The sequence below is a fragment of the Anomaloglossus baeobatrachus genome, chromosome 2 (assembly GCF_048569485.1).
Source record: "Anomaloglossus baeobatrachus isolate aAnoBae1 chromosome 2, aAnoBae1.hap1, whole genome shotgun sequence".
NCBI classification, from domain to species: domain Eukaryota; kingdom Metazoa; phylum Chordata; class Amphibia; order Anura; family Aromobatidae; genus Anomaloglossus; species Anomaloglossus baeobatrachus.
The window spans coordinates 531,888,173-531,905,519 of NC_134354.1; the positions used below are offsets into that span (position 1 = coordinate 531,888,173).

At 41.6% G+C, this 17,347-nt stretch overlaps 1 protein-coding gene across 4 annotated transcripts in view; it reads left to right on the forward strand.

Annotated features, from left to right (window-relative positions):
* Positions 1–17,347, forward strand: part of GABRG3 (gamma-aminobutyric acid type A receptor subunit gamma3) — a 1,045,631-nt gene that overhangs the window by 561,773 nt on the left and 466,511 nt on the right. For all 4 annotated transcript variants that reach the window (XM_075336612.1, XM_075336611.1, XM_075336613.1 and 1 more), the window contains one exon: positions 7,509–7,729. In XM_075336612.1, coding sequence (XP_075192727.1) covers positions 7,509–7,729 — 221 coding nt within the window. The remainder of the gene's footprint in view (positions 1–7,508; positions 7,730–17,347) is intronic.

Genomic DNA, 17,347 nt, shown 5'->3' on the forward strand with positions numbered 1-17,347 from the left:
AGAAATCCCATTTCCAGCTTGCAAAATCCATGCAAGGGACACAACATGTGGAGAAGGTTCTCTGGTCAGATGAGATCAAATAGAAACTTTTTGAGCAAAATGCTATGTGCGGCGGAAAACCAATACTGCTCCTCAATCTGAAAATTTCACCACCAGCATCAAACATGGTAGTACTGATGCTTTTCTTTAGCACTAAAAGAGAAGCTGGTCAGAGTTGATGAGAAGATGGATCACACTATATAGAGGGCAATCCTGGAAGTAAACCTTTAAGAGGCTTCAATAGATTTCAGACTGGGGTGTAGGTTCACCTTCAAGCAGGACAATGACCCTAAACATACTGCCAGAGCTACAATGGAATGTTTTAGAACAAAGCATCTTCATGTGTTTGAATGGCACAGTCTAAATGCAGACCTAAATCCCATTTGGAATCCATGGCAAGACTGTAACATTAAAACGGTTAGAGGTATGAATACTTTTCAAAGGCACTGTAGTTTTGGTTGTCTGCCATTATTCCAAATAAATGATATATAAAGTATGTATTCAATGGTTGTCAGTCATAAAACTTCAACTGGAATACATGAATAGAATATCTGTTATTCCAATTATGACTTTTACGCAGCTCTTTGTTCATGTCAGGGAATGTCATTGATCTCCAGTCAGCAGCATGGTATACTGAAAACATGTTGCACTGGATGCATTTTACTTGTTAGTATTTATTATATCAAACATATATACTGTATATGTTTTGTTTATGACAGGCATAATGATTTATAAAATCTTTGTTGCTGGTAATAGGATAATGAATAGGATAAGCATGTATTGCCAGATTGGTGAGAGTTTTAGAATATAAACTGTTGTTCTAATTAAAAGAACGGTTCAGGAAGATGTGATACATATTCAACTCATCATCATACTAATTAAAAGATACGTGTAATGGCAATTTATTAGAAGCGCACATGTTTTTCCTGAGTGGTCGCCTATTGTAAAAGAGGTAACAATTTATTTTCAATTATAAAAGAAAATACCAAATAAGTAAAAAAAAAAAAAAGTTATTTAAAGACCTTACAGTATATGAATTCTTTGGAGACACAGCTGTTTTTTTTCTCGCATTTCTGGAGTCATAACTTTTTTTTTAAAGCTGTAGAAGGGCATGTTTTATTCACATAAAGTTTTGTTTGTATGTTTTAAATAAAAAAAAGGAAAAAGAAGGTATGCAACAAAGGAGATCACCAGAATAAATATTCAAAAATAGTTCACAATTTTATTGATAGCAAAAAAGACACCAACAAACATGTTAAAAACATTTAAAAACTAACAAAAAGTGCAGAAGATAAATGGGTTTCGTATACAATAAGGCAAAACTACCCCCAAGGTATCCACGTCCAATAGAATATAATCCATATACTGAATCCGCCATAAACCAAAATATATACACAGTGGTTTAGTGAGTAAAAAAGGGCTGCCTAGTACAAATCACATAAAAATGGACATGAAAAAAAAACCCCTCAAATAGATAAATGCATATCAATCAATATCCTCCCTATCAGAATCACAAGAAGGGATAAAGCAAATGGAATGCAAAGATGCAGCCATGATGGAGGAGAAAACCTGCAGTACCCCACCAGAGCATTGCAGCAGGTCCTTGCGCTCCACCACACAGCCTCTCAAGATTCTGCCGGTGAGAAGAAATCAGTGTCGCTGGATGTGGTGAGTGTGTGTGTGATCTGATTGTGTATGTAATCCGATGCTTGTGTGTGAGATTGGATGTGTGCAGGTGTGCGATCACTGCAGGTCCTCTACTCGGCATCTGGTGAGTGTGATTGCGGGGTGTTCACTGTCTACAATTAAGTGTCCTGCAGTATTCTTTAATTTTTTTGGCTGCAGGGACACTTCATTATTGAACCATGACTAGGGCTTATTTTTGGGGGAGGGCTTATATTTAAGCCTTGCTCTGAAAATGCTGAAAATCCCTGCTAGGGCTTATTTTTGGGGGAAGGCTTATTTTTGGGAAAACACAGTAGGATAAAACTAAAGATTTTGCATTTCAGAGAAATTACTTTGTAAAACGAAATCTTGTAGAATGCACTTATTATGTTGCAAAGTTATTTTATTGAATTTAGAGGGTCAGATAATGTTAAGATCATATTATCAGCAAACAATCCTTTCTTGTGATGTTTCAAATTTGTAGGAATACCTTTAATAATTAATTTATTCTAATGGCTTCTGCAAAAGGTTCCATAACATGGGTAAATAATATTGGGGGTAAAGGGCAACACTGTCTGGTCCCGTTAGAGGTATTACAATAAGTTGAAGGGAAATTATTAATAAGAACATTAGCTGAAGGGTTGGTATAAGGAGCTGGAATAGCTTTAAAGATCTTACCAGAAAGTCCAAATTTAGATAATGGGGCAAACATATAAGTCCAATTGATTTAGTCAAAAGCCTTTTCGGCATCTAGAGATAATATAATGGATGGTATCTTTATAATTTCTGTAAGTGAGATCAAATGAATAATTCTTCTGGTGCCACCTGAGGTGTGTCGTTCTTTCACAAACCCTACTTGATGTCTATGAATCAGATCAGACAGGTATTCCGCCAATCTATTTGGAATAATTTTTGAGGAAACCTTAATATCAGCATTAAGAAGAGAAATAGATCTGTGATTTGGAATTAATGTTGGGTCCGTTTGATGTTTATGAATTACCAAGATTGTGGTTTGCAAGTTTTCAGGCGGAAAATGGCTTTCATTAATAGCGTAATTAAACATATTTGTAAAAGGGATAGATAGATAGATAGATAGATAGATAGATAGAATCTTCGTACCAGGGGCTTTTGCGTAACACTGATTCCACCTCTACGGGAGAGAACAATGTATTTAAATTCGCAAATTGATTTTCTTTAAGAGATGGTAGATGAATATTAGATAGAAAATTTGTTATATCTTGCTGGTTTGGCTGTATATTGTCTTTATCATCTTTAAGATTATATAAAGAGTGGAAGAAATTAACAAATGCTTCAGCAATATCTACTGAGTGGGAAAAAAATCTTGTTAGATTTGTGGATGTAAGAAATGTTAGTTTTCTTTTTATGTTGTTTGAATTTTTTTGCCATAATTTTATTATAATTAAATAATTTATAGATTTTACTGACTAAACCATTTTGTCGTAGTCTGCAATTAATAGGGACTTCAGCTCAGTCCTTAATTTCAGAATTTTCGAGTGCTGAACATGAGAGGGGATATTTTGCTGGAGTTTCTCTTCCTCCGCAATTTTATTAATGATTTTCTGTATTTTCTTCTTGTTTGTTTTTTATACTGAGAATTAATTTGTATGAGAGTTCCTCTAATTGCTGCTTTATGCGCACTCCAAACTGTTATGAAAGATAATACTTGAGATGTATTTTCTTTAAAATAATTTTGAATTGATTCTTCTATCTTCTCTTTAAAAGATGGCTGGTTAAGTAAGAACGTATTTCATCACCATAATCTGGTGTAATTTTATATATTGGATGTTAAAATCGTAAAAAAGACTGGAGCGTGCTCTGACCACATGATGTTGCCTATATTTATTTTTTTAAAATTTGGATAGGGAATGAATATTTGTTAGGATATATTTGATCCTAGAGAATATGTGATGCTTATCGGAGTAATAAGTGTATTCCCTAGTTGATAAATTAAAACATCTAAATACAACAAAAAGACTTTCTTGATCTATCCAATTCTTTAGAGTAAATTTTTTTGGTCCGGTTGAAGCCGTTGTATTTAAAGTTTGTTCTGGGATGTTGTTGAAGTCATTTAAGATGACCACATTTCCAGCTTGAAGATTTTTAAGTTTTTCAATAATCTTATTTAGAAAGGTCATCTGTCCCTGGTTGGGAGCATAAATATTGACTATAGTATAAGTACAATTAATTATTTTATGAATGAGAATGTGATAACGCCCATCCTCATCTTTATCTTCTGATACAATTTGAAAAGTTACGGAGTCTCAATTGGCTGTAAGAACACCTGCCTTTTTTTTGTGAAGATGACTTATCTTCAGAAAATACACTTATATAGGACTTATATATAAGTAAAATTTTTATGGGTGAAGTTAGGAGGGTTGCCATTAGAATATTTGGATATCCTGAAGATATATAATATCTAATTTTGATTTTTTAACGTCCTTCCAAATATAATGCCTCCTAATAGGGCTATTAAGTGCCTTAACATTCATTGACATCATATTGACAGCCATAAGGTTTGAAGAAAAGAGAATATTTGTTTAAACTAAAAACCATAACTTGCCATAATAAAAAACATCATTGTTATTAAATTACATTTGTTTACATTGAAATCACCAGTATAAAAAAAATTATAATATAAAATACAAAAAGAAACAATGTCCAAAACCTGAAATGCAAAAACTTCATCTAATCCATCTCAGATGACCTGGGTGTATATATATATATATATATCCTGGAAATAAGATACATGTGGTTACATACAGTGAACTATAGTTTTGAAGCAGGCCAATTTCCATCAACAGGATAGATATCATTTTTATCAGTATTTAATCATTGCGTCAATTTAGTTTTTTTTTTGCTTTAAGGCTGTGCGTCCACGATGACTATTTGGTCAAAAACTCAACAAAACCTCATCGTGGGAACATTGCCAAAAAAAGGCTTTCACACAAAGATACATGTGTAAGTAAAGTTTCACACATAAAATGAAAAGCGAAGATCTCCAACATAAAATAAAATCCAATTTATTGAAAAATGATTTAAAATCCATACCTGGTTGGAGCCACGTAACTGAGTGGCTCCGACCAGACATGGATTTTAAATAGTTTTTCAATAAATTGGATTTTATTTTATCTTGGAGATCTCCGCTTTTCCTTCTGTGATTGGACCGACAGTCTGGACCCTGGATTAGGCTCCATCCCATGTGGGCAACAGGTTCTATGTATTATCTATGATAGGGAGCCTCAATCTCTGTTTGAAGTATAAAGTTTCACACATAGCAAATATTTTTCCTGCTGTTCTTGTCAAAATAAGAGTTTTTTTCATTTCTTTGGGGACTTTGTGATTTTTGAAAAATAAAAAATAGCATGTAGGCATGGACTTATTTATTTATTTATTTATTTTACTTTTCCCCCTTTCACTCAATAAAAATATTTACAATTTTAATACTTAAAAAATGATTGTGAATAAAAAAAAGCCACAAAAAATGTTTCCATACATTTTTTACAAATAAAAAACATGCTACCAAAAAAATCAGTGTGACGGAGAAAACCTATATTGCTATATTGTAGTGCTCTTTTTCATCTATGACATTTAGAAGACCATTCTGAGATTTTTTTGTATCCACCAAATGAACCCAGAGTAGGAATGGACATTCATTTTACATGAAACAAATGCTTCCACTAGCGCATGACTTAATCATTGCTGGAAGGCAGGCAACAGCAACCAAGATAATGTTTTTAAATAGCATTTAAATATACATAAAAGTCTTTTTTGTCACATTTTGCAGTTTAGCCAGCTGTAATCGAGGATAAATTAGCTGCATTTAATTATAATGGCAATTAGCAGATCCTGAAGTTCAGTGTTTTGCAATTTAATTGTAAATGAAAGGAAAGTAAAATAAATATTAGGCGATGTGCACATGCTGAGTATTTGGTGAGATTTTTACCTTGGTATTTTTAAGCCAAAATCAGAAGCGGTACAATTAGAGGAAAAGTGTAATAGAAACATGAGCACCATTTCTGTATTTTATATCCATTTGGTGTTGGCTTCCTGTTTTAAGTGTATTGGGACAAGACGGCACAAAAAACGCTTCAGTAAAATGCAATTTTTTTCTGACATCACTGATGTCTCATGGACTACACAGTGATGTGGTCTGTGAAACAAGTACCAGAAAAAACACGTACATTTAAAATAAAGAGATTTTTAAACTCACCTGTTTGCAGCGATGCGGTCTCCAGTTTCCAGGCCAGCTAATTATTCTCATGAATGTTCATATTACCTGCACAGCCAACCCGAAAGTAGCAGTGGGGAGATAGCAGCCAGCAGACACAGTATCGCGGGAGAATTCAGCTCCACGAACAGCAGCAGCGTGGACAGGTGAGTATAAGTGCCTGATCTCCGAGTATTATCACGGACAGCGCACGGATACCACAAATGTGCCAATATCATGGCAAATGGAGGTACATATGCACCTTTATCATGCCAGTGAAAAACGTGTGAAGGCTGCCTTATGGTTCTAGCACAAAATATTAACAAGGTCCTAAGCAAATAATGTGCTTTGGGTCAGGGTCACATGAGCATATGAGAATCGGATCACAGTCATATGACGCTCGGCTCAAGCTTGCATCAATGTCCGAGCAGAGTGTCATTAGCGTATCACATCGGATGCTCTCACATCAGATGTTATATGCTCTTGTGACATCGGCCTAAATACAGATAATATATAAACATCTGTGCACCTATTCTACAACTTACATTGGGGAAAGCTATCAAAATATGCTTTAACATTGCTATATGTGAATATTCACCAGATGAAGGCCAAAAATGTGATCTTTCTCACTATTTCTGGCAGAGAGGAACATTGTGATTGTAAAGTTGTGTGGAATATGTTGGCATTATAAAAATAAACTTTATTATTTTTATTATGCATACCATTTGTTTAATTATAAAAGAAAGCATAGAAGACTACACATTACAATGCAAAAGTCTACTGCAAAGAAATGTATACCATACAGGGCGTGTTTCTTTACAGAGGTTGTGGTAGACGGATGTCTAAGCATCCATCATGGCTGTGCACAATCTCATGCGCATACCTCCTTAGCCAGTGGTGTAACTTGTGTGAGCCTCAATGCAAAATTTAGAACTGGCCCACCCCTGCATGTTGGTCAGATGTATGGGTCCTTGTAGAATTCCAAATCCTATAAAGACACACTTGTTGCTCCCTATTTATGTAGTAATGACGCCTATCATGTACTGTTGTCCCCCATCCTTGTCCCTTTCCAGGTATAAGTGATCCATATTCTGGTCCCGTTCTAGGTATAAATTTCCCCCATCATGGAACCTTTGCTAGTACATATGTCCCCAGTTCTGTCGCTGTTCTCTAACACATGAAAACAAACCAAAACAATTCTCACACTTTACCCCCTGCTGCAACAAAGAGTTGCATCCTCTTTTTAGACAGCACAGAAACTGTCAGTTGACATCAGCATGCCTGTTATGGGCGACATCACTGCTATGAGCCTGTGACTGGCACATCAAACTCCGATGCTAGCCTCTAATTGGCCGGCGGCATGTATTTCCATTAATTTTAGCTGAATATGCATCTTTGAATTCACAATCAGCTGAAATTGGCATTGACGGGCCTCCCTCCCGCTTGAATCCGGTTGTTAGTATGTAACCGAGAGTGGGCAAAAAGCAGTGAGGGCCTTGCATTTTTGTGAAAATGAGAAAAGACTATAGTCTTTCATGAAAATTAGTAATTTAATCCACCTTTTTTTTATTTACAGGAATACCAAATAGACATATTTTTTGCTCAAACGTGGACTGACAATCGTCTCAGGTTCAATAGCACCATGAAGATTTTAACACTTAATAGCAATATGGTTGGATTAATATGGATCCCAGACACTATTTTTCGTAACTCAAAAACTGCGGAAGCCCATTGGATTACAACTCCTAATCAACTTCTAAGAATATGGAATGATGGGAAAATTTTGTATACATTAAGGTATGTTTTTATAGCCACTGTCACTTGTTATGCAGTTATCTGGTTATTTACTGTTTCCCTCCTTTTTTCACATATTTTGCTGTCTAATTTTGGTTCACATCCTTCGCTTCTGTATATTTGCAGAAAAAAAAATATTTTCTGTATTTTAAACATTCTTCTTTTTCCTATGGCATGATATTAGTTAAAACTAAAAGTTATTATATAAATTAATCTCTGCTGAGAAGGACTAGAAAACATTCAATGATATTGATGAGATTGATGAATTCAACCTTAAGGCTATGTGTCCACTTTGCTTTTTACCTGCTTTTTTGCTGCTTTTTCAACTGCAGCGTTTAATGCCAAAATGGTTGTGTTCTGCTTTTCAAGCATAGTCTATAGGAATTTGGGTTTATTGTCCGCACTATGCTGTTCAAAATGCTGCCTTTTTGTGGCAGAAATTTGGGCAAAAACTCTGCTTTTCAAAGAAGCAACATGTCAATTGTTTTTGCCATGTGCGTTTTGAACTGCAAAGCTGAGTTTTTGCCCAAATTTCTGCCACAAAAAGGCAGCATTTTGAACAGCATAGTGCGGACAATAAAACCAAATTCCTATAGACTATGCTTGAAAAGCAGAACACAACCATTTTGGCATTAAACGCTGCAGTTGAAAAAGCAGCAAAAAAGCAGGTAAAAAGCAATGTGGACACATAGCCTAAGGCGGGCTTTGCACACTACGACATCGCAGGTGCGATGTCGGTGGGGTCAAATTGAAAATGACGCACATCCAGCATCGCATGCGACATCGTAGTGTGTAAAGGCTCGATGATACGATTAACGAGCGCAAAAGCGTCGTAATCGTATCATCGGTGCAGCGTCGGCGTAATCCATGATTACGCTGATGCGACAGTCCGATGTTGTTCCTCATTCCTGCGGCAGCACACATCGCTGTGTGTGAAGCCGCAGGAGCAAGGAACATCTCCTACCGGCGTCACTGCGGCTTCCATAGGATATGCGGAAGGAAGAAGGTGGGCGGGATGTTTACATCCCGCTCATCTCCGCCCCTCCGCTCCTATTGGCCGCCTGCCGTGTGACGTCGCAGTGACGCCATACGACCCGCCCCCTTAATAAGGAGGTGGGTCGCCGGCCAGAGTGACGGTCGCAGGACAGGTGAGTCCATGTGAAGCTGCCGTAGCGATAATGTTCGCTACGGCAGTTATCACAAGGATATCGCAGCTGCGACGGGGGCGGGGACTATCGCGCTCGGCATTGCAGCATCGGCCTGCGATGTTGCAGCGTACAAAGCCCGCCTTAGTGCCATAAAGAGGTGAAGATGAACAAAGAACCCTTTTTACAATGATTTTTATTTTGTTTAAATTTCTAGCAGTAATTTTCTGGACACAACTGCTCTCATACTAAGTACAGTAAACCAGCGCCCACCTTCACAAATAGCCAGGGACATAATGATCATGGACGCAGAGATTGTGACCTGACAAGGGCTGCAGGGGAGACTGCCAACCCCCGCATCTACTTAAGCTGGATGTGCATCTGAGGATGCACTGTGCATGTGGGCTGTAGGGGATATCATAATATGGGGCAGATGTGGGGAAATTACATTATATAAGGGGTTTAAAATGGCGGCTGATATAGATCACAAACGTGATATAAACCTGGATGTCTGTTCTGTTACCTGTAGTGCCACAAGTTTTGTTAAGCCATTCATAAGGCCAGGTTTAGAGATAGCTGGAGAGATGGGTGAGTCTAACTGTACACCTATCTTTGTCCATGGGGTGTCCCAGGAGTCAAAATGGTGTCAGTTCATGCAGAGGGGTGTATGCTGACAAGATTCTCTGTGTTGGAGGTAGCTGTCTCTAAAGTGTGGCTCTGAAAGAGGAGATATAGACTGAATTGTATGTTATTTTGTTTCCCATATGCCAGTAAGGCACCTGCTTTGTCTAATTTGTGCTGATTTATGAATGGAGATGAGCGATGTTCGAGGTTCGCCAATTTCATGTTCGAGTGATTTTGGGGGTACTCGTGATCGAACTCGAACTTGAGCTTTTTGCTAAAAGTTCGACAGTTCGAGTTACGTTCGAGAACGGTTCGATCACCAAAAGCAGGGCTTTTTACAGCTACAGTGTGCAGGGAGCCATCACTGTCAGTCTGCGGTAAGCTGGTAACCAATGTAAATATCGGGTATCCAATAAAAGCGCTTTGCTTGGTAACCCGATATTTACCCCGGTTACGTGTGCAGGGAGCCGACACTTCCCCGCTCGGCTCCGCCCCCTCCTGCACTCGGCATGTACACACACACACACACACTCACACTCACCTGTCCCCAGCCATGCAGTCCCCGGCACTGACATCCTCAGCGCCACATGGCCCCGCTAGGCTCCACTCACCTCGCAATCCTCCGCCTGCACACATGGCCCCGCTAGGCTCCACCCACCTCGCACTCCACACACATGGCCCCGCTAGGCTCCACCCACCTTGCACTCCGCACACATTACCCCACTTAGCTCCACCCACCTTGCACTCTGCACACATTACCCCACTTGGCTCCACCCACCTTGCACTCCGCACACATGGCCCCGCTCGGCTCCACCCACCTTGCACTCCGCACACATTACCCCGCTTGGCACCACCCACTTTGCACTCTGCACACAGTACCCCGCTTAGCTCCACCCACCTCACACTCCGCAGATATTACCCCACTAGGCTCAACCCACCTCGCACTCCGCACACATGGCCCTGCTTGGCTCCACCCACCTCGCACTCTACACACATTACCCCGCTTAGCTCCACCCACTTCACACTCCGCACACATTACCCTGCTCGGCTTACCTGCGGTGATGAAGTCCCACCCTCCCGACCTCAGCGCTGTCACTGTCCTCCATGGCCGCCGCTTGTCACATCTCCTCCTCTCACTGCCGACCCGAGACTGTGACTAGCGGTGACATCACAGGCTCCTGCGATACTTGGATGTGAAGGCGGCGGTTATTGAAGTCAGTGACAGCTCTGCTATCAGCAGTGCAGGAGATCGTCACCGCAGGTAATGTACCTCGCTCCTGACAGCAGCACTTGTCATGCCCTGCAGTGACCTGGGCCGACCTATTGATGTTAGCTCAGGTCACTGCATTGCTCTCCCAGCCAATGGGAAACATTCTGTACTTCATTGACTGAGACATTGACTATGGTATGGATCGTCATGGGAACCCCTTGGATTACAGCAGACCTGGATTTGTTTTTCTTTCTAATAAATTGGTGAAAGAGGGAATGTTTTGGGGAGTGTTTTTTCAAATAAAAATGTGTTTGTCGTCTATTTTTTTTTTATTACTGACTGGGTTGGTGATGTCGGGTATCTGATAGACGCCTGACCTCACGAACCCCAGGGCTTGATGCCAGGTGACATTACACATCTGGTATTAACCCCATATATTACCCCGTTTTCCACATCACCAGGGCACGGGATGAGGTGGGGCAAAGCACCAGGATTGGCGCATCTAATGGATGCGCCACTTCTGGGGTGGCTGCAGCCTGCTATTTTTAGGCTGGGGAGCATCCAATAAGCATGGACCTCCCTAGTCTGAGAATATCAGACCCCAGCTGTCCGCTTTACCTTGGCTGGGGATCCCTTTTTTGGGGGACCCCAACGTGGTTTTTTTCAATTATTTATTTAATTTAAAATAACAGCGTGGGGTGCCCTCAGTTTTAGATTACCAGCCAAGGTGAAGCTGCCAGCTGTGGTCTGCAGGCTGCAGCCGTCTGCTTTACCCTAGCTGGCTATCAAAAATAGGGTAAACTCTACGTCATTTTTTTTAAAATGTATTTATTTTTTGGCTAAATACAAGGCTAAGCACCCCTTAGTGCCACATGAAAGGCACCAAAGGGTGCAAAATTATAAAAAGGCAGGAGAGTGGGACATTATGTGTCTTTCTGCCTTTATAATGAGAGAAAAGACTGTTCTGAAGTGTACAAGCACAAGAAAATCACCAGAGCACTCTACGCTGTGAAAAGCAGTAGAAAATGGCACTGGAGTGAACATGTGACCGCCTCATGTAGGTTGAAGCTATGGATCCTGGGTAAATTTATGTATTTTCCCTCCTTCAGTTTTTTTGCAGTACACAAAAAAACCTGGAAGGCACACGGATGACAAACAGATGACATACGGACCGTCTACGGAACGGAAACGGATGCCACACGTATGCACCTGTGAAAAAAACCGACCATTTTTTGCGGACTGTAAAAATGGATCAGTCGTGTGAATGTAGCCTTATTCTGATCTGCCATTTATAAACAGCAGGCAGAAATAAGTGAATAGCGCCCCCCAGCGTCAGAAAATCTCCGGGGTTTCAGGGGTAGCTGAGACCCTGGAGATCATAATTCATGCTGGTTTTTCCGGTTCCCGCTCACGTGATCACCGCTATACACCATATACCGATTATCACGTTACAGTAAATGACAGTGCCGGAAAAAATTATTTATCTCCCTTCTGGCATGAACAAATATGTCAGATGGGAGATAAGTCTCCTCCCCAGTCCCCTCCGGTCCCCCGGTGTCACCAAAGTTCCCCCCCCCGACCCCCTCCCGGAAATCCAAGATGGCCGCAAGCACAGCAGCGCGCCGGCCTCATTCACCCTACTCCTCTAATATCTGTCGCATGTGCCATGACACATGCGACATAAAAATCTTCCCCAGGCCCTGCCAGGTCACCCCCTAAAATTCCACCGTTGTTCCCCGGTGTCCCACGGTACCTGTGCAGCGTTGATCCTCCGCGGCCCCCTTCTTCACAATAGACGCTGCCGCATGTACAGAGCGGCTGTCAGCTCAGCTTCCTGTGTTCAGACACAGTGAGTGGTGGTAACCATGCATCTGTAAGCTACTGCAATGCCCTACTCATTAGGTACGGAATATAGTTAATCAGGAGAGCTATACTACATTTCCAAATGGAGGTATTTGATTTTATAGTTGCCCTGCTGAATGACTACCAAACATGAGAGTCCGTTATACGCCACAATAAAACATGTCTAAATAGCGAGCTCTGTTTAGTATTCATTCAGCTGGATAACTGGACTTAAAGGGGTATTCCATCTCCAAGATCCTATCCCAAATATATAGTAGGTGGAATAGCAATAATATCAGCAAATACCAATATTTGGAAATGTAGAATAGTTCTCCTGATTAGGCATGCCCATACCTCATGAGCAGGGCATTGCAGCTTTGGTAGCAACCGTTACGACATGGACTCTGCTGCTGTGGACCCGGGGAGAGTGGGTGCAGCTTCATTGCACCCACACTCCTCACATGGAGGGTCTGCACTCCTAGAAAATGGGGGATACATTCCCTGAGCGTGTCCCCCCATTTTCTAGATGGTCCAGAGTCATCGTGGGACCCCCTTATTTTTTTCCCTTACAATAAATTGGTGAAAGAGGGAATGTTTTGGGGAGTGTTTTTTCAAATACATTTTTTTTGTCAATTTTTTTTGTTAGTACTGACAGTTTGTGATGTAGGGTATCTGATAGATGCCATGACATCACAAACTGCTGGGCTTGATGTCAGGTGACCTTACAGCTAGTATTAACCCCATTTATTAACCTGTTTGCCACTGCACCTGCATTTCTTTTTAACTATTTTTTTAAACAAAAAAAATTAATGGGCTTCCCAGTATTTTGATTGCCAGCCAAGATAACACCAGGCAGATGGGGGTGGCAACCCGTAGCTGTCTGCTTTATCTGCGCTGAGAATCAAAAATACCGCGGAGCGCTACGTCATTTTTTTTAAAGATTTATTTTTACAGCACTGTGATGTCAGGCAATCAAAATACAGGGAAGCCCCTTTTGTTTTTAGTTATTTAAATAAATAATTAAAAAAAATATATATGGGCTCCCGCTGCATTTTTTGTATTGCTAGCTAAGGGTAATCCAAGCAGCTACTGGCTGCTAACCCCCAGTGCTTGGTGTTACCTTCACTGGCAATGGAAAATCCAGGGAAGCATTTTTTATTTTTTTTGCCAAATAACTAAAAAAAAAAATGACGTGAGTTTTGCGATATTTTTGTATACTAGCCAGGTACAGCAGGCAGGTACGGGCTGCCCTCAACCCCCAGCTGCCTTTTTGTATCCGGCTGGGAACTAAAAATATAGGGAAGGCCTTTTTTTAATTATTTCATGAATTTCATGAAATAATTAAAAAGAAAAACGATGTGGGCTTCGCAACATTTTTGTGTCCAGCCAGGTACAACTAGGCAGCTGGGGATTGGATCCGCAGCACAGGTTAGCCCGAGATTTCTGGTCCCCCCTGCTGCGAATTGCAGTTCGCAGCCACCCCAGAAAATGGCGCTCTCATAGAAGCGCCATCTTCTGGCGCTGTATCCAACTCTTCCAGCAGCCCTGAAGCCGGGTGGCTCGCTGGGTAATAATGAGTTAATACTAGCTTTGTTTATTAAGTCAGAGATTCTTAATGACAGGCAAGTTTGACCCAGCCATTAAGAATCTCCAATAAAGGGTTAAAAAAAAGACACCACACAGACAAAAAATACTTTAATAGAAATAAATACACAGACACACTTAGAGACTCCATGTTTATTACTCCCTCTTATCCCTCCACGATCCATGGTCTTCTGTCTTTTCTCCTTCAGCCCATGCAGCTGTGCTACATCAGCAGCACTGCATGGGAGAAAGATGCTGCTGCTCCCCGTTCAGACTTTTCACTCCGTGAGTGATCAGTGCTGCTGTTTGTTAGCGGTAACGTCAACGCTGACAGACGGGTTACCATAGCAACGGTGCTCCGATGACGTGATTTCCGATGCCGCTGCGTGTTCTTAGCGGTGACGTCACCGCTAACAGGCGCGTTGCTATGGCAACGGTGATCTCTGTTATTGACCGGCTGTGTCAGCTGGTCAATAACGGAAAGGGGAAGCAGAACGGGGAGTTGACCGTGTGCCAGAGCATGTCGCCAGTACACGGCGATACACAAACGTGCACCGTGTACTGGAGAGATGCAATGACAGGACCTAGCATGACGTTAAAGCCATGTGACCAGTCTGTAGCCAATGAGATAATAGACACGTGACTGGTCACATGCTATTTTGACGTCACGATAGGTCCTGTCATCACTGCTGGTCACCGGGAGGACGCAGCGATTACCGATGGAAAAGCTGCGGGACACAGAGTGCAGGACGCATCGCGGGTACCGATAAGTGTTATGGCAATGTTTATTAACTGTATGTGTACATGTATAATGTGTTTTTATGTCTTTGTGATTGCCTCCCATTATTTTCAATGGGGTTCGAGAGGTTCGTCGTACGATTTGTCGAACGGGGCACCATTCGAGGAACCGAACCGAACTCGAACTCTAGGGGGGGTGGCTCATCTCTATTTATGAAGCCTGGAAGAAAGTGACCATGCTCCTGTGTCTACCTCACTAATGCAAACCAAGTAGGTAACCCCTGTGGAGACACGTGGGTCAGAGGGTGCTCTTGTCCGCTGGCCTGGCTGTTTTCAGAAAAACCGCATAAACCAGGGCTCATTCCACTGAACACTTGTGCCGCCCCTGCAGCAGTCGGACTGCTCGGATCTGGAGGTTTTGTTGTGGCTCGAGGGTCCCTGGACCCGGGGCCCAGCGGCCACTCAAATAAAAGGGGGGGGATATTTACAAGGGGACAGTTCGTGACGCCACCCGTGGTGTGCGGTAAGGGAGTACCGCCATTGCTGATGGGAGTACCTGGGTTGGATGGAGCTGGGCAGCAAGATGGTGGTCCCTCCACGGGTATGGAAGGTCCCGGGGCTCTGTAGGGATGGTGAATGGGATGGTGGAGGTGATTTGGGTAGATCAGGACCTGGGGAGGCAAGTGTACTCACGCAGGGGGTGCAGATGTTAGTGCGGCCAATAAGCAGACTCTGACACAGAAGTAAACCAAGTCTCTGGGTGCCGCTGCCACTTTGGGGAGCCCGTCCGGGATTCCTTTCCCACTGGTATTGCTTAGTGGTCCTGAGTCTGCCTCCATGCACAATTGTGTAGATGTTCCTGAGTGACCCCTTGGCCTGAAGCAGTCAGGACAGGATGTACGACATTTTTTCTTTGACTCAAGAAAATAAAAAACACTATAGATAAAGAACTTTCTCATTTTTTCCTCCTTTTTGTCTGAGTGCCGAAGAATTTGCTATATTACTCTACTATATTTGGCTTCAGAACACTGCACTACTGACCTTGTGAGCCAGTCAATACTCTGCTACTTACTTAGTATATTATGGTGGCATCATACTTTTCTGCCCACTGTGAGGTCAACATACTGTTTGTTTGGCGTATACAATGGGGGAATTCACTGTGAAGTATCAAACTGTGGGTGAGGGGATATTTTTGTTGTCATGATACACTCTAGGGGTTATAAAGGGGATATTAATTTTGATACTAATGGGCTTTATTAAAGGGAATGCATCGTCAGGAAAAAAAAAAATCAATAACTGAAAAAATGTAAAGTAATAATATTTTAATGTTTTGTTTAAATATTTTTTTTTTAATTGAGCAAAATATAAAAAAAATTAAAAAGTTTGATATTTTCCACTGTTTCCACTCTTAAACACTAGGGGAGCAGCTTCTGAAATCCTACAGAAATCCAATTGTAGAAAAAACTCAGATTACAGCTGCAGTAAAGTGGGCTGAGTCTGCTCTCCTGTGTGTGATGGCACGTCTCCCCCCTCCCAATCTGAGTGTTTACAACAGATAACAGGGAATGACATGTAGGGACATAGTGCAGAGCCATTTTGTTGATGACCAGAAATGTCTAAAGTGTCACCAAGGACAGCAAGAGTATCACCCAAGACAGGATTATATCCACAGCTCAGCAGACAGTATCACACAGGATAGGATTAGATGCACAGCTCAACAGACAGTATCACACAGGATAGGATTAGATACACGGCTCAGCAGACAATATCACCCAGGACAGGATTAGATACACAGCCATGCAGACAGTATCACACAGGATAGGATTAGATACACAGCTCAGCAGACAGTATTACACAATAGGATTAGATACACAGCCGTACAGACAGTATGACACAGGATAGGATTAGACACACAGCCGTGCAGACAGTATCACGATAGGATTAGATACACAGCTGTGCAGACAGTATCACACAGGAGAGGATTAGATACACAGCCATGCAGACAGTATCACACAGGATAGGATTAGATACACAGCCCTGCAGACAGTATCACATGATAGGATTAGATACACGGCTCAGCAGACAGTATCACACAGGATAGGATTAGATACACAACCATGCAGACAGTATCACACAGGATAGGATTAGATACACAGCCATGCAGACAATATCACACAGGAGAGGATTAGATACACAGCCGTGCAGACAGTATCACATAGGATAGGATTAGATACATGGCTCAGCAGACAGTATCACACAGCATAGGATTAGGTACACGGCTCAGCAGATAGTATCACACAGGAGAGGATTAGATACACAGCCGTGCAGACAGTATCACACAGGAGAGGATTAGATACACAGCCGTGCAGACAATCACACAGGATAGGATTAGATACACAGCCATGCAGACAGTATCACACAGGATTAGATACACTGCCGTGCAGACAGTATCACACAGGAGAGCATTAGATACACAGC